General features: G+C 39.5%; 2 protein-coding genes across 6 annotated transcripts in view; both read left to right on the forward strand.

Annotated features, from left to right (window-relative positions):
* Positions 1 to 5172, forward strand: part of LOC140949281 (uncharacterized) — a 178400-nt gene extending 173228 nt beyond the window's left edge. For 2 of the 5 annotated variants that reach the window (XM_073398514.1, XM_073398513.1), the window contains exon 2: positions 3190 to 5172. In XM_073398514.1, coding sequence (XP_073254615.1) covers positions 3704 to 4498 — 795 coding nt within the window. In that variant the 5' untranslated portion in view covers positions 3190 to 3703 and the 3' untranslated portion in view covers positions 4499 to 5172. Of the gene's footprint in view, positions 1 to 1005 lie in introns of all 5 variants that reach the window. The other 3 variants (XM_073398509.1, XM_073398512.1, XM_073398510.1) reach the window with 2 other exon arrangements.
* Positions 5173 to 7183: 2011 nt separating this feature from the next.
* Positions 7184 to 18527, forward strand: part of LOC140948370 (uncharacterized) — a 39410-nt gene continuing 28066 nt past the window's right edge. The window contains exon 1 of the mRNA XM_073397607.1: positions 7184 to 7275. The gene's annotated coding sequence lies outside the window, so the exon portion shown is untranslated. The remainder of the gene's footprint in view (positions 7276 to 18527) is intronic.

Consider the following 18527-nt stretch of genomic DNA (forward strand, 5'->3'; position numbering starts at 1 on the left):
TCTGTTAAGACTTTGAGGACGAAAAAGAGGACGAGAGATTTTTTTTGAGTGTGTTCTCAAAAAAAGCGGCGCCAGAAAGCTTCATTTAACGTTTTTTCACCAAAAAAGTTAGTACTGTTATTTATACTGAAGGAGGTTAAGTCCTCTCCCGTCAGCAAAATGATACAACTTGTTACATTTGATAACTTGTTCCAGCCACTACGACATTCTCGGTAAAACCCGTAGTAGAGTGACGACGGCTTTCACGTTTTCCCGCGAAAATGACGCTGGTTCACGCGTGAGCAATACGCAGTGCTGAGAAAATCAACTCTTCTCATAGTCGTCCTCGTCTCAGAATCTAAGTCTGGAGTCCTTCCACGAGAGGAGGGAGAAGGGTAGCATGTCGCTTTGTCGCTCATAGCGCCTGGAAAGAATTAATTGTGACGGAAGAGAGTTTGTTATTTCGCTGCCAAAAGAGCCACAATGCAAAAGTGAATAGATGTCGCTTTCACTCAGTACTGAAAAAATGGACTCTCGCGGTCACAATTCTATCTTCCTTTTCTCTCGATTGTTGGTGCTTTCTGACAAGACTGTCGCCAGTTCTTGGGGCCATGTCGCCTGTCACTTGGAAGGCAACGACAATTGGTGTCCTTCTAGCCTCGTGGTACCGTCTACAAGAGGTGTTAGCTTCCTAGCAGTCCATATTTCTTCAGCTCCACAACAGTTTGACAAAATAAATAAGAACCAAGCCTTTTCATAAGAGCGTTGTTTCGCCGACGTCCTCGATGGGGATAACTGGACGAACAGATGTTAGAGAAAAGGGGGACTGAAAGCAGTCTACAGAATAAAGGGTTGTTTTTTCGAAGTCTAAAATTACTATTATGCCGAGAATAGATTTTTTGATGCTCACCTACGGAGAGATCTTGCCTGTGGTGAGTGTCCAAGCAACATTATTGCGTATGCTAGCGAAAACTTGGACTAGTTAACATTATTAGAAGGTACACTGTTCTTTTTTTTTGTCGATAGGAAAATAGAGAAAATGGTTTATATTCTTTCTCTAAATCAACTGCTGGATAAGATAAGTTGAGGTACTGGAGATATTTCAAAAGCTATTTCAGAAAAGAGTTACAAGTATAGTGGAATGAAGGGGAACATCGATGCAGGAAAGTCAATGCTAGTTATGTAATGCTAAGCGATCCGCCATCTACACAAAGGTAACCTCTCCGGGGCAAAACCTGTGCGGGAGAAGGAAGATTTCAAGTTGTACAATGGTCATTGTGTTTATCTCTGAGAAAACGCTCCAAAATAGTGTACAAGAGGTGACGGATGGGCGTGATTCCACGAATGGTCGACTCACCCTGCGTAATTTCAGTCAGAATAGATAAACAAGAAAAATAATAATAATAATAATAATAATAATAATGACTGTTTATTAAGACTCATAGCAGTAATATACAGAATGGCTGAATTACAGAGCTCTTTACAAAACATATAATACTAAAATATAATACAATAAATCCAATAAATACTAGAAAATATAATTGTACAAGCAACTAGGTATACTTATGCGTGACAAACTCTTGCGTACGCTTGGTCCTACAGGTAGGACGCTTGGAGCGGCTAATGCCAGACCTAAGATTATAGTTATGCACAACCTCCTCCTGTTTGGGGAGCATAAAATGCAAGGGGTGATTCTCATTCCGGAGTCTATCAATATAAACCTGGCATAGATGGGCGCGTCTGTCACTTAGAGTTGTTAAATTAAGGGCATTTAATGCCTCGTTGTAATTCATTAAAGGAAAAATGATGCGCATAGCCCTTTTCTGAATGCTCTCAATCTTATAAGATAGAAAATCTGGTATATTTTGCCAGACAGGAGCAGCATATTCTAGAACAGGACGAACAATGGTTGTATAAACCTTAGCCAGTGAAGCCGGAGGTGCACCACATTGCTTAAGGACCCTTAAAGAGTAAAGCCTCCTGTTTCCCTTTTGCACTATAACTTCTCCATGATGGTTCCATTTCAGGTCATTACTTGCATAAACGCCTAGTAGCTTATATGTCATGACTCTCTCAATTGTTTTACTACCAATTACAATAGGATTTACAATAAAATTATGATTACTCATAAAATTAATTAGCATCTCCTTGCATTTAGTAGGGTTCAATTTCATTCTGTGATCTTCAGAAAAAGCATAGATATCGTTTGTAACAAAATTGAGTAGACTGGCACTGTTCCTAGCGATTATTTCAAGGGCTGTGGTATCATCAACAAACTTTATTCTAAGGTTCCATGAGCGCAATAAATTATTTGCCGTGATTGTAAACAAAACGATTCCTAACTTGGTGCCTTGTGGTATACCGCCCTTGGAGTTTTCCACTCAGATATAATGTCCTCAATTCTGCTCAATCCTCACAGCCTGAGTCCTGTTACACAGAAAGCTATTATCCAGTTAACTCGAACAGGGTTCACATGCATGTTCCTTAGCTCCTCAATCAGCACACTGTGGTCAATCATGTCAAAACCTTTAGAGTAGTCAGCAAAAAAACAGCCTAGCACCACAGCTCCCTGTATCCACTGCCTCATACACAACCTGCAGCAAATAGACTAACGCGTCAGTGGTGGAATGTCCTGCACGTGCAAACTGACGAGGGTCGATCTGATGAGACACTTGTGTAATCAAGCGGTCCCCTGTGAATCCCTCAAGCACCTTAGCAAGAGTGCATGTCAGAGCGATGGGCCGCAAATCGCTCTCTATCTGCTGCGGAGGTGAGATTTTAGGGATTGGGTTCAGCAGTGAGGCCTTCAAGGCATCAGGAAAATAACCCTCGATCAGGGATGCGTTGTAAATATCTTTGACAACTGGTGCTAGTTCTTGAGCGAACTCCTTCAGTACCCTGTTTAGGATGCAATCAGGACCAATAGCTTTGCCGATCTTCACAGCTAAGAGGGCCTGGAAAGCTTCTCTCTCAGATACCAGGAATTCAGGGGAACTTCCTGAGGGGCCAAGACTGGAGGCTCTAGAGGTGTAAAATGATCTGTCAAACTGGTAAAAAAATTATTTACCTTATTTGAGAGGGAGAGCAAATCCGGGCAGTTCCGATCCAAGAATTGATATTGCCAATCCTGCTTAATATCCTTCCCAGTCAAGCGTTTAATATGATTTCACCAATGAAAAAGAAATCAACAAGGATTTTTGCCTTTCTCAGGAATGCTATATAAACCATTTCAAATTTCAAGCAAGACGGTTTTTCAGGACATCTGGTAAACGCCGAAAATCTTTAGGTAAAATATATCCCGGAATGTTCTAACAGCTCTTTGAAAGCTGGCAGTTTCCTTCTCATAGAAAACATACATGCAGTAGTTAGTAAGGCTATAGCTATCTAGCTGGTAATTCGATTTAATCGAACGATTTTGTTCGATTAGTTGAGTGATTAATTGCAATTTAACAAAGTTATCGTGCAATAAAGTGAAATAGTCCAGTTAAATATGAAAGGATGCACTCTTAGTTACGTACTCACAGCTAAGTACATGTATCAACGCGCAGATCACAGCTATTTGTAAGGAGGTAACCTTTGTATGACAACGTTTCGCACGGGTCACAGTAAAAGTTTTCTTTATGCGTGTTTAACCGGGTTAAATCGGGTGTAAATTGATCGAGAATATGAGAGTTTGGACACAGCTTGTTAAATTAATTAAAAATGTGCTTGACTTCACAGACCTATGGATAGAGCTTTCAGAATGAATCTCGCAACACATGGAGAAAATTGCTCGGATCTGTCTTGCCCGCTGCCAATGTGCGTAAATTGGAGGCTGCAGAAGAGCAGACGTGGGAATCACCCGCAGAAAGACAAGCAAAGGGGACTTCCCAGGGCAGGTAGTAAAAGAAACAGACACGAGCATTCGCAAACGAGAGAATTTTTTGATAAAGAGCGTCACGCTCCAATTTGTATAACCGACGATGGTGAGGAGGGGACGCTTTTGGAGCAGCTGCTTATTGATCTCGAAGAAATACAAAATGACGTTCAAGGCGCTACTGGAGGTGATCCAATGGGTCCTTTAGAGGCTATCTTGAATTGGCCCTCTCTTCCTTCTGGCATGGGTGCCCTTTGCCATCCCCCAACAAATCAAGCACACCAGTCCGTATTTGCTTTTCTACCTTCGGAGCCTTCTAACCCTGCCAACTCAAGATGTCAACTGCAGGACCCAGAGCAGTTCATCTCCTTGCATTCGTACGTCACAAACAAGCCAAACCCACCCCCTTTCACTGCGCCTGGCATTGCTGTGATGGAACCCAAAGAACAGCGACAGGGAAAGATGAGCATTCTTAGCGAGCAACCAATGCAAGCTCCCAACAAATCTTGCAAACTATTCGGAATTCTTTCCGAGATATTTAAAATGTTTGAGGAGCCCACGACAGCACATCTTCACACGATTTATGAACAGGTACTACAAAGAGCGCTAGGAGAGATCAAGAGTGCCTGTATCGATCAATCAAGACGCTTGAGGGGATATTAATCTACATCATTACTTTTGCCTAAAAGAAAATGGTTTGTTTCAAAAATGCAATAAGGCAGCGGGGAATTTGGCCAAATCGGTTGATGTGTCACGGCTGTCGTAGTTCATTGGGACAGTAGAACCCTGGTAACTTGAATAGTTTACTTATATTCTTATCAAATAACTGTATGTCTGTCCCAAAGAGATATATCAAACTTAACAAATAATAAAACTTAACTTTGAAAAACTGTTACGCTGACAAGTTTTCAAATATCGTTTTAATCTTTCATTCACACCTTCTCTAAATGTTTTAAGCGGTTTAGTGGCAGCCGTCTCAGCATTTGAATTTTCATAAATTTCTTGACAGCGCTTCTTCAAACGCAAACATAATAGAGAACCTAGGCACAAGTGACGATGTCCAGTGCCCAAGGAGGGTACATGTACGTACTCTGTACAAATTTTGGGACAAATAGGGCGATATTGAAATAATAGCTTCCTTAATGGATATCGTAAAAGTTAGGTGTAACCTCAGTGTAGGTTCATTACAAATAACTGATTTAGTGCATATCAGTAATACACATGTAGGTAATTTTGTAAGTACTGGAAAAATATGTGTAAAGAAAACATGGCAATAATATCAGAGTAGATCTACAAGTTACTGTAAATATGATGTAGGTGTGTGATTAAACCTTTTTAAAAAATTTTTGTACCTCCATTTTTTTTCGAATACTTTTAAAATTTTTAAAATTATTAAAATAATATGATCCAAGAGAGGAATGTTCGTAGAAATAAGGTTTTCACTTTGAAAAACTCAACACCGAGCGTATAGGATGTCTTTGATCCGTATTAAATTTCTCTAATTGTTGGCCTCTATTCTGGCCAACAAGGCCTTTCTCCACACACCCTGATTCAATCACAGGTAACCCAGGTTCTGTGATTGCATCATAGTACGGTTCCAGTGAAATTACATTGTTTGAAAGAACACTTGACTGCAGAGCTGGAGACTCACGGGTTCGATTCCCGATTCTTAGAAAACCCTGAGCAGGCCTGAGACTAAGGTACTTCCTTTTGCACACGCAAGCAGCTAGACTTTCACTTGGCTCGGATGACCGCGTAAACTGGCTGCCCTGTCTCAAGTCGCAGATGTAAAAATAGTGTCACCAAAAGGTTACTTTTGTGCCAAATACATTGACGCTCGAATAAATTTTGAAAGATCATTTTTTAAAATGCGAGTCGCCAAAGCAAACCCCATGCATGTGCCAAAATTAAGAAAACAGAAACATATACCAGTTGACAACTAAATTGCATATTTTTTTAACTCTAGGAATGCTCCAAAGTTTCCCTATTTATCAAAAATAGGTACTGCGCTTTTAAGGAACATGATGGCAGCGGTAGCAAGAACAACAAACAAGGAACAAATGATAAGATTAGCAAAACATCAACTTGGCACGTGCATCACACTTTTTTAAGGAACAAACGAATAAAGAGTTTGACATTTGCAAAAAATTCGAAAAACATGTAGTTGCCAAGTTTTTGTTTTTGTAACCTTGTCTGCGCGCCCGGGGGGAGGGGGGCACTTGGGTATTTTTTGGGTGGGTATGTGTTCCCCAGGACTCAAAATTGGCACCCCGTTCTAAAAAAAATTCCCCTAAAATTGATACCCCATTCTAGAAATGGGCCAATTTTTTATACCCCGTTCTAGAATTCGCCCTAAAACTGATACCCCGTTCTAGAAATGGGCCAATTTTTTATACTCCGTTCTAGAAAGTTTGTAAATAGAAATAGCCCTGCTTTTTTAAAAAGATATTTCTTTATTTGTTCGACTTATACATCAAATAAATGCCTCTTCATAATCAGCAACAATTTTAAGGAGAAGATAAAGCCGTGATCCACAATTTTTTAAACCCCGTTCTAGAAAACGCCTCTGAAATGGATACCCCGTTCTAAATCAGGAGCTTCAAAATCACGACCTCGCTGGGCGGCACATACCCGTATAGGTAATGTATGGGAGTACCCCCCCCCCCCCCCTTCCCCCCGGTCTGCACCTAAGGCACCAGAAAGTTTTCCTGTCAGCAAAAACGTCAATTGAATGAACTACATTAGGTCACGTTCACGAAATAAGCAAATTATAGCCACCGTATTATTCATCTGTATTTCCTCTATAAATAACAAATGATCGATGCTCAGATTTCAATCAACAACGGCCCCACTAAGAGGGTGGTCTGCCTGTGGTTCTTGGCGTTCAGATGTAGTAGAGCGCGACCGAAAAATTGCCGAGAAAAAAAAGCGCTCCCCAGCATCTGAACTCCTGAAACAGGCCGGGCAGGGCGCTAATAATTCAAGCTTAATCAAGCGTTTATCAAGTTTTACATTACCTTTGCAGAGTCAACTCGCGAAACCAGATCCACTGATGACAGTCAACCGGACCATATGTAAACGCTCCGACTCCACGTGGACCGCGGCAGAAAATAACAAAACACGTCCATGATAAAAATAGTGTCCGTTTCGCGTTTTCCCTACTATCAGAGGCCCTTTTCCTTTGGTGTTCGGCCCGCAGAGGTCTCTTTACCTCTCGCCCGCCAAATACCAGGGAAACCATATGTTTATGCTTTGAGATTTACCGAAAGACGCTCGAATGATGTGCTTAGCGACCCCGCCTAAGAGTCCAATTGCTTTGACATCTGGTTGGTGAAGGTCAATGTCACCCGAGGGCAAGGAGAAAAGACTGTCGCCCATCGGGCGGGAGGATCGCAAACACTTTCCCAATCGCCTCAAGTCAAATATCCACAAGGATCCAGGTAGGCTATTTCAGTATTTTTCACCACAGTAAGGCCGAGATAAGGTGATTAGTTGTTAGATTCAGTTAAGTTTCCCACTTATAAACGAGATAATTCGCCGACGTTAAGCAATGAGTTACAAGCTAACCTTGCAAGGTTAATTAATTTTGAACAAGCGCTAACAGATTGCGTTTTTCGGATGCTGTGCAGTGCTGTGCTTTCGATGCGTGTCAGCGGACATTATTTTGGAAATTGTTGAGGACTTATTACCTCAGCACCTTGGTGCGGACCACGAACATGCTATCTCGATCTGGGTCTTCTTGAAATTTCCAGGTGATCGGAGGCTCCGGAGGAATTTACTCATGGCTGTTTTTCTCTCGGTGGATCTGGTGGCGTTTCACTATATTAGGAAGGTGCATACATCGGTAACAGGTGTTGGAACTGAAACAACAATCGGCCCCAGACCAGTGCAAGACATAAAAGACAAGCAAAAGAATTAAAGTAAGCGATATTTACGTTCATAATTTTGCCATGAAATCGAATCTCCCTCCCGAGGGGACCTCAACAAAGTTTCAGTGTCGTAACTAGGCATATGGGAACAGGGATCACAGCGCCAGGATCTCGGATCACAAGCCGCAGGATCACAGGATCAATAGTATTGTAAGGGATCAGGGATCCGGTTTTCTGACATAACAACAACGAAATAACCACAAAATTCTAAAATGCGCCTTAATTAGAGGGACCTGCCAGCCTTTTAAAATTCATTTGTATTTTTACTGTAACATTTCGATCCGGTGCTAAACCGTATGCAGTCCAATCTGCTGGACTAGCTTAACTGCAAACCGTACATATACTTTCCTATTTATCTCATGTTGCCTTTTTTAGTACATAACTGATACTCTGCTGGTTGACCTGTTGATTCAGTTTGTTGGAGCTATACATGAAGGTGTCTGAGCTACCGAATTGGTCAAAGTCTTCGACTTTCAAAGTTGGATTCTGGAAAAAAATTCACGCAATGCCAGTGGAGCCAGAGGGACTCCTCTCCCCGTTCTTTAATTTTCTTCGCGTTATTAATTTCCGCCTGTTTAGATTTTCCTTTGCCCCCCAACTATCTGCCCCTGGGTCTCCGAGAATGGAGAAACCTGTGCTCACCATGGTAAGGTGTCTGTGATGTCTGTACCAAACTTGCAAAGCCTTCAAGGCAAGAGAATCATCCAAAATCCAGGAAACAAAATCCCTTCTGGCTGGAAATAAATTTTTGCAAATTGTGAAGCCATGATAGATTCTTTTCAAATTTCTTGTTGCTACGGTGCATGAGTCTTCGAGTTTTCCGACCAAAACGGTGCAAAAACCCTAATACCTTTTGGGATGGCACGTACATATATGGCTTATATAAGAGAGTATCCCCGGGCTTAGCGTATATATGTGTGGTTGCCCCCTTAATCGATTAAAGGGGCAATATTGAGGTTTAAGAAAAGCTAAATCGAACAAATAGCCATGTTTGTATAGATAGAAATCCATTGATAGTAACCTGGACATACTAAAAGTTAGTTAAACTATGGGCCCTTGTTATTTGGAAAACAAATTGACCCAAAACCTTGCAGCCATTTCTGAGTTCCCCCAGGCCTCTTTATCAAAACGAGGTTAAGTGCTCAGCCTTTGATATGGAAATGATTTTTCATTCTCATGCAAATGGCACTCATTTTCACAAGAAAGCTTGTGCACTTGGCCTCATTTTGAAATTGAGGGGTTTTAGAACTCAGAAGTGGCCTATTACAGTTTCTCCTAAGGTGGGAAATAAATCCTTCTTCATTTTGTATTCACAAGAAATTTAAGGAAACTTAGGGAGACCTTTCGCTAAACTGTACCTCAGTTAATAAAGGCTTGCTTCAGTCCTCTAAGACTTTTGTCCTAGGAGGTCATACTAGGCTCCTGATTTCAACTATGTAGTGAATTCCTACCCTTCATCATTCCTGAAGCCTGAAAATATGAACCAGTTTCGGGTGGAGCGGCCCAGAATACAACTATAGAAATTACCCCCCTGGATTTTCCCCCATCCAGAATCACATGGGTTCGCTATTACTTAATGTTATTACGTGACATTACAGCATGCCTTATTCATAGAGTTTGGGCTACCTCTGGTATTGGTTCCTGGACCGACACTAGTTGAGTTTGTAATTAAGAGGTCTGTGAAACTCGAATTTGAGTTGGCAAGGGAATTTTAATAGAGGCCTAGGAACACACTATTCGGAGTGGAAGTGATTAAGCTTGCGCTGTGTTTAAGATCTACAGCGGAAATTAAGTTTAGGGGAAAAATACCCCCAACCAAAGTTTTGCTTACAACATCAAGAAACGGTGAGAAGATACCTCTCATAAAATGTAAATAATTAAGAAGGATTTCTCATTTTTTGTAGTTTTAAGTTTCGAACCCCTCACCCCAGCCCTTAACTTTTTGAGCGCCTGCTCCACCCTCGGAGTCTCAGGAAATTTACCGAAAAAAACACCTAAGTGTGAAGCAAAGAATGTACAGGATCATATTTCATAGATAAGTGTCATCATCTCCCTTAGGCAAAGGTGAAATATGTAAATGAAAATTTTCCGTTTATTGACTTTTTAGTCAGGTAGGTACAATGATTTTTGTGGCGTAACATAACTTTGTCACAAATTACATCAAAAGCATTTAATGTGGGCCAAAAATTGTACAAAATTTTATTATTTCCTATCAAAATGTTCTATTGCCTATCTATATCCTACATTTTACATGCCCACAAAATTCAAAAAAGATAATTCTGTTTCCTTTGTCGTCATTAAGGGTCATAAATAAAAGATATTGCCAACGGGACTTCCTTTCTTTTCCACGTGCAAAACGCGCTACTTCTACCAGTGCACCGTTGGACCAAAGTACTGTGCCAGTAACGAACCTGTCGGCATTGAAACCCGCATAGAGGACATTCAGCTTTCGCTAGATACCTAGGAATTCGGTCAACGTCTTCGTCAAAAGCCCAAACCCACGGACAATATCCTGTAGTACCTCCCTTCTCCCCGCTGTAGCGGTTACTTTCGCCATTGATTTGCGTATCGTTGGAAGGATGCAAACCGTATTCCACGAATAGGTACCGATGGCGCAATCTATGCAGGCACCTAGTATCGGTGAGATTGCGCGATGTTGGACGGCCGTCAGAGCCTTGAAATGATGTTGTGAACATTAGAATAACTAGAACAGTTATCCAGGATTGCAACTGAAAAAAAATACAATAACAGTCTATCGTCAATTTTACAATAAGTGCGGGACTAATTTCTTACCCATTTATTGTACGGGAGCTGCTCTCAATGTGTAGGGGAACAAACTGTGTCATCGTTTAAAGACCAGAGACATTTCAATGGCAATGAAAATACCTGGTCTTGGTGGCATAATTTGTTTTTCTCTCGTGCGCGAGTCCACGAAAAATTCTCCAAAAATGGTCGTTTAAAATTATAAGTTTCAATATTGTTGTTAAAAAATTACGCCATTGTCGGTAACGATGACGCAAATTATTTTTCTTTTTCTCTCGCGCGCAAGTTCGAAAAATTCGCCGAAGTGAACTGGTCGTTTAAAACTTTCGATTTTAATAGACAACAACTCTCCATCATTCAAGATCACGGAAATGTTCGGAACTTCAGGTTTTTATAAAGATTGCTATGATCTTTAAGAGTAAGGACATAGGAAAATGTTGTTTGTTAGCTATCAATCATTTTGTCATTGCCATTAATATTGTTATCATCATGGAGGTACTTAAAGTTCAGTCGCCGCAGATGTCGTACGGGTAGGGGACAAAGTACCTACCAGGATAAAAGTCTCAGACGGGACTGAATCAAGCCTTGATAAACTGAGGGACAGTATTGCGAAATTCTCTCTTGGTCTTCTAAAATTACTTGTGTATACAAAATGAAGAAGGATTTATTCCCTATACTAATTGGATGGTTTTGGGACAATTTTTTCCCCGCAAGTCCAGGTTACTATCAATGGAATTCTATCTATACAAACATGACTCTTTGTTTGAGTTAGTTTTTTTTTCTTAATCTTGCCTCTTTAACCAATTAAGTAGAGAACCGTACATGTTAACGATACGTTCAGGCTCACACAGCTGCTCCATCTGTCGGGAATGCTCAGTTTTATTGAGCAAGAAGTAACCGTTATAGTTGAACCACATTGATTAAAAAATCCTACTAGCACTTATATAAAAATGGGTTAGCAATGTCAACTTTGCAATTATTTGTGCAAAACTAGCGGACAAACAGAAAACTTTTATCGTTGATTAGTAGTCATATTTCTCAAACTATTGCAACTTATAATTCAGTGTAAATTCAGGTGTAGTAGTCTATAATCTGTTATCATTTTTACCGATTTTTACGTGAGCAGTCCCCTGGTTTAAACAGCTGTTTTGATATTTTTGTATGTTTATTTTTTGAAAAGCTATTCATGAGCAAGGTATTCTTACGCAAATGTTAGTCAAGTTTAAACGTAAAAGTGCTGTGTAAAGCTATTGCAGCTTAACAGTTTACAATGATTGTCATTTTTAGAAAAGTGTTCCATTTACCTTTACTCGTATTGTCTGTGCTTGAATTGCCATTTTCTTCAGGCTGTTCAGTTGACGTTCAAATGTTTCTGTATAGTTCTTCTTGTCTTCCTTTCTTTGTCTTGAAGTTTTTCGCTTCTTTTCTTGCCTTTTCTTCTACTTGTTGGGAGTTATGGTCAGCAAGCTTTCTGCTCTCAAAGGGGTAGTAAGTCCACTTATATACACTCTGTGCCCACCGTATTTTTCAAACAGTCAGCTTTTCTCAGTTGAAATAATTCCGTTACACCTACGTATGTGTTTGTTTTTAAGGCAAAAATAAACTTTATCGTCAATATAGGGCTTAGCTACAGTAGCCACTGTAAGTGAGTTCCATTCACTTGACACACTAATCTTTTTTTAGTCGGACGGAGTTCGATGTTCCACACTAACATGCGGATGTCGTTCACCACGCCTAAAACGAAGGCTCCGTCCTACATGCTTCACGCCTGCCGATAAGAAAAACAACTTCCGTTTTCTTTCAAATACGTTTAAGTTGTTTAATTCAGGATTGCACATCTCCAAGAAGGCACGGTTTTAAGTTAGCAAAACCTGATTGGTGTCTATAAACTTGGTCGGTAATCCTACCCCTGAATTTCTAAGTTTCTAAGTAACTGCAAGTTTCCATTTTCTGCTATGAGAAGTTTCTGGTAGTACAGTTTCTAGGAAACCACAATTAAAATTTAAAAGTGATAGATATGAGGAAACTATTCTGCTCTTAGTAACTGCGTTAGCTCCTAGTACTGTCTTAAGTTTTAAAAGAATGCGGTAACTTAATTATACGCGCGGTTTTTATTCTTCCGTGAAATTCCGATCTGATCGTTGCGCCCAATAATCATATTTCATTTAAATCGAAAACTGTAATTTAAAAACAGTCTTGTGGAAAATATAGTGAACAGTTGTTGAGAGATTATGATGCTTTCAGAAACTAAAAACAAACAAACAAACAAAAACAGTCAACCCAACTAGTCACGGACGACCTAGTTTTGTCTATTTTTGTGTTCGTTAATAATGTCAATGGCATTTTATGGAAGCGTTTGAGGAAAGCCGGCAAGTAAATTAAGGCCGTTGCTACCAGTATTAATTAACGTTAGTAGCCACAAATTCCTCATTTTCTGCATAGGAACAGACGTGTAACGGCCCACAAACTGAGATGTCTTCCTAAAGGAAGTTAGACGTATTATATCATTTTAATATATGTGGCAAAACTTACATCCACGTGTTTTTCTTCCCTTTGAGAGTCATTATTTTAACCCGGTATTTGGTAGTTATTGAAATGTTTTTTCAAAAATTTACGGAAGAATGCTTGAGTTTCCTTAGAGGTTGCCCTCATTTCAGCAGTCATGGACAATGAAATTATATCGTAGGACTTAATATGTAAACGTATTTCCTCACTTAACGGAAAAAGCGTGAAAAAGCGCGAACCAGGCATAATTGCAGCGGTATTTTATTCGTGACTACCTATTTGTACTATCGTTTCGTTAAATAAAGAAACAGCAGTATATTTTGAGCATTATCAGAAAAGTTTCCATATTAGGTCTTCTTCATTTGATGTATCTAATAGAGTTCTCCTATTTGCTTCTTAATTCAGGGATAATGTCAATAAACGTTATCGAAGGGTGTGACAAAATACAGTATCAACAGCGTGAATGGAACGGCCAATGACACATGTTCATAGTAAGCATTAAATACACGAAAATGTTGAGGATTTTTGTTAGTTTTTTCAAAATTAAACTTGACAATCAAGTTACTGAGCTCGCATACAACAAATTTAAAGTCAATTTACCGTTATGTTAATTGTGTTAACAGGTTCCGGATGAATAAAATTTTAATTTCGTTAAACGTGATAACGTTCATATCATGATAATATTTTAAAAAAATTGAAATTAAAGGCCGTGTATTATTAAGGTAGCAGTTCCAAATATGATTGCATGTTTCTTGCCTGAATGAAACACTTATGATTTTGATGAAATTTTTAATTTTCATTTTATATGCTATTTTAAAGTAAGGATATTGTGCAAGTATCATTTAAGTTACGTCATGTGTTCTCATATTGAACTAACTGACATCTTTGTTGATTACCGTTAACTCACAGCCGTGTCAATTTGAATTGATGCTTGACTGAAACTGATGAAGTGCTAAACAGGGAAACGGGTCAAGGTTCGTATATATAGATCTGAAACGTTTTATTGTAAGTTCGTTCACCTAACTTTACACTTTACACTTTTACGTCATTCGGGACCCGATTTTTTTTCTTTTACACCAGTTACTTCAAATCATATTCTCTTGATGACTGACCTTGAAATCGTCGCCCACCAAGTTATCAGAATGACTTGGCGGAACACAAACTTATTTCAAGGGAATCTAAACATTATTTAGTATCCTTGCCTACGGTTTTTTATTTGCTTCCCTACAGCATGGATGCCACGTGTGAGAGCGTGTGTTTGTTTGCATGAATGAAAAAGGACCAAAACGTTCACGCACGAATACATGGCTAAGCCCGTGAAAATTGAACTAACCAACATGATATTGGTGTGAAGAAATTCTGAAAAATATCATCTATGTAAATTTTATATCCGTTGCTACCTTTATGTGTTGTTTTACTTGATAAACACAGTCATCACAAACTTAGAGATAAGAATTAAGCAAATTAAGACCATTTTCAGTTCTTAACTTTGTAATAAAAGAAGAAACCACCCCACTTTTAGTGGTACTTTAAGGAAACAAACATTCAATCAAGGAAATGATAGGGTCTTGGACTGTTCTCTAGAACCTTAATAGGGCCATTTATACGAGGAAAAATAAGACGCGTCTTACATAAGACGCGTCTTAAATAAGACGCGAACTGTACCATTTATACGAGCATGTCTTATCTAATAAGACGCGTATTAGCTAAGCCGCGTCTTATTTTAGACGAAATGTGCCGTTTATACGGAAAGTTCGCGTCTTATTTCTCCTGGTATAAATGGCCCTATTGTTGGTCGTCCTTGTTCACCAAGATGACATCTTACAGTTCTGTATAGGGCCGAAGCGCTTTCACCGAGGACGGTGTTAAAGCTAACTTAGGGGCGGTAATTGAGATGGTGAGTTATACCGTTTTGCTCAGAGTTGAACTGAAATTATAACTAAGTGTTCTCAGTCATCTTTTCTCCTACGTGGAACACTATAAGAAAGATATCAAAAGATTCTAACAACGGGAACACAAAGAATGATCAGTTTCTGCACACTTTTTTTTTACAGCACATTGAAATTTGACTTAAAAAAGTGGGTCTGATTTTTCTTAAGTTGTAACCCTTGTCCACCTTGGCCATCTAAAACCAAAGACATTTTCTTATAGCTGAGGTATAGTAGTGGGGTAATTTTTTTAAAAAACTGAACCATGGTTTTCGAGTTAACCAAAAGATCTTACTAAAAAATGACGCCATCATTGAACAATCAAGTAAGGAACAATCTGGTTCCCAGTGTCCTGTCTTATTTGTGGAGGGAAGACCTTTTTGACGTCACGAAATTTTCCAATATTAGTATAAATCACAATGCATAATGGGATACTTTTCAGTCCATCTTGGTGATCGTATCATAAGCATTACCGTAAAATAGAAATAGTACACTTATTAAGTTTGGGTGAAACTGGAGCACGAATCAAGTCCTTTGTTAAGCAGACTACAAACTGCAATTCTTCCTACAGGGCTGTACGGTCTTTTACTTTGAAAGTTATCTGAATCGAATTCCGCAGACTCAAAATTTAAACCGCATTTCAGTGTTTAGTTATCTCTCATTTAAGTCACATCAAATCTTACATTCAACTGTTTCAAGAGAGAATGATCTCTCTCTTGACTGGTTTTAACTTCTTAGAAGTGGCTTCCTTAATTCAAACTGCTGACTTTAAATATGGCGATGTAATTATTGCTGGATTTCAAGCAATTTTCCAATTTCAATGCTAACCTCAATGCTGTAGTCACCGTATAAGAAGGCGCACGCTAAAGTAACACATCGTTAGAAAAATCGCCCTTGTAAACGGCTATTCCTACTAAAAACGATAAAGGCGAAGCATCTCTTCTCTTAAATCTAGTTTAATCAATTCTAATACTTATTTCAGATAACTCCTCTCTCTACGCCCTAGAAACCAAACTACCAAAGTTCATTTACATCGTTTACCAGGCGTGGCTTAAGTAGGAGCAAGACTGTCTGAGAAAAGTTCAGTAAAAAAAGTGGAATAGACCCATATATTGTATCCGTCCTCTTACTCATTTCTTAGTGCTTGAAATTGCAAAAAACAGAGAGATGATTGCTTGAAAAGTGAGAACCACTACAACTTTCCAATACTTGATGATTTGGGGGCTAGGAGTGGTATCAATTTTCTACTGACTTTATTGACCCCATAAACAGTACTTAATTTTGAATGAACAGGCTACAAAATGTTGAATTTTTATTACAATGCACCCTGAATGGTATTTATAGCCAGAATATTGTTTTTCAAAAAGCAGTTGTCAGCATTTAGTCAGTCCGCCTCGCCTAGGATAGGCCTCGTTAAATAGCAGGCAAACCAACTGTACATGTCCGCCTCCGCTCAGGGGCCTGGTCCGTCACCTTGGTGAGAGGTTAGAGTTTACACATAAACAAGCAATATTTTACCGTGTTCAACCTACCATGCATGCCCAGAGAACCTTCAGACAAATAACGTTAGCCAGTTATTTTTGGCTGGCTCCGATTTTTTTACTGCTTTTATTACATCCTGTAATAAAATCTTGTGACTTATTACTTTCTGCGTAGGCGTGGCCTGATTTTAGAGCGCGAGGACTGAGATTTAAACTATAAAAATATCATTAACTTGCGGTGTTTTTAACAACCAAACCATTCGCTACTCGTCAGATGACCTCAGTTCATAGTTACCTGTTTGCAATTTGGGTGAACTGAGTAAGGTCGATTTTAATAGCGCTTAGTAAGGGGTTTCCTCACAAGAACTGATTAAGTACGCAAAAAGAATTGGCACTTTAAGGCCTTCCTTCCTTCTTGTATCTTTATTAGTTGTACCGTTCCCTTCACGGAAATTTTTTGGAACATGTTGACCTCTTCATGTTTCATGAGTAGATTCAGTTTATACCTAATGATAGTTATAGTCATGTGATCTAAGTGTTTGTAGAATGGGATATCTTAAAATTATCTTTTTATCATTATCTCCCCCCCCCCCCGCCTTTTTTTTTTCAACAGGAAGGTGATCTCTTTCGGGCTCCCGCCTGCTTATGTATTCATTTTCTTTTTTCTCAGATCCCAACCTGAGATCGGCCCAATTTGAGCGGTTCTCATGTTATTTACAAAGCGAAACGAAAATAGAGCCTGATCTCAGGTTACTCAGATCCTGGAGCCCACCCTCCAAATGCGGAACATTATATCCAGGTTAGAAGCGTTCTTGTTGACCGATTTTGATGAATTGAGAGCATAATTAGATTTTATACTGCCGAACATCGAGCTGAAGCAGTTCGGAAAAAACACTTACTTCTATTGCTCGTTTCCTCATAGTTCCTGTTAGGCTCGTGACTTTATTCATGGACACGTTGGGGTGTTAGAGCATAACCCATGTCGATGTCCGGTGTGTTTGTTTTAAGTTATGCTAAGAATCCAGGTGATGCCTATTTGATAAAAAAAAAAAAATGCTCTACAAGCCATAGCTGCCCATTTAATTTAGATTTCTCGCAGTTTCTTGCAATTTATTTACTTTCTCTACAACTCAAGATGAGTCAACAACGGGAATTTAGGAGCGCGTTCGACTGACTTGAGACGGACCGTTTCTCGAAATAAGAATGTAGAATTAGTACCTCTAAAAGTCACTTGTTTTACTGAGCTTTCATTACAAGGTAAAATCCATGGCGAAAGCAGGTTGCTGGCTTTTATTTATCAAGATGCATGTTGCATTTCTGTGGTCCAAAAATTTGCCCTTGAAGAGTTTTGTCCCTGAATTTCTGCGTATTCTTATTCCAGAAGAAGATCAACTGGATCAATTTAGCTTTCAAGGAAACTGTCCACCAATCCCTCACCTAAGCTAAGCCAACATTAACAATTACTTCTCTGGTTTAGGGCAAAATATAAGGCTGTGCTCTAAGGAAAATTGAAGGGAGCCCAGTGCTCTGAACTTGTGAAATCCAGTGTGCCCAGCTTATGATTTCTATGAAAAAGCAAACATTTTCTAGTCGCCCGAGAACAAAAGTTGAGCGCCACGGGCCACCGGGCTCTGTTAGAGCACAGCCTTGATTTTTTAAATGTTGATTAAGGGAGGGGTAGGTGGGCAGTTTCCCAGAAACTTAAGTTGAAGCCATCAATTTAAGGTACCCTTTATTTAAAATGCTCCCGTAAGCGGCGGAAACTAGATCCTTATCCCCTGTTTTGGCTTCGGTTTAAGTAGTCCTTAAACACTGGGATAGACGTCCGCTTAAGCTTATTCCGCTCGTCACGAGGCATTATCCGGCATTGCGGAAGTTCAATTAACGTACGGCTAATGCCAAGCCGGTAGCACCATGGAAAGAAAAACCCGTTATTTTATAAAACCTGGCTGTATTTAATAAAGATATTATTTACCTTAGCGCGGTTTTTGCTAAACTAACGGGAGGAAACGAAGGGAAAGCGCTTATTGAGCCACGACTCGAAAATACTCCCGGTCGCTTACCGTACGGAATTGGGTGGTTACAG

Source organism: Porites lutea, chromosome 9 (assembly GCF_958299795.1).
Source record: "Porites lutea chromosome 9, jaPorLute2.1, whole genome shotgun sequence".
Taxonomy (NCBI): Eukaryota; Metazoa; Cnidaria; class Anthozoa; order Scleractinia; family Poritidae; genus Porites; species Porites lutea.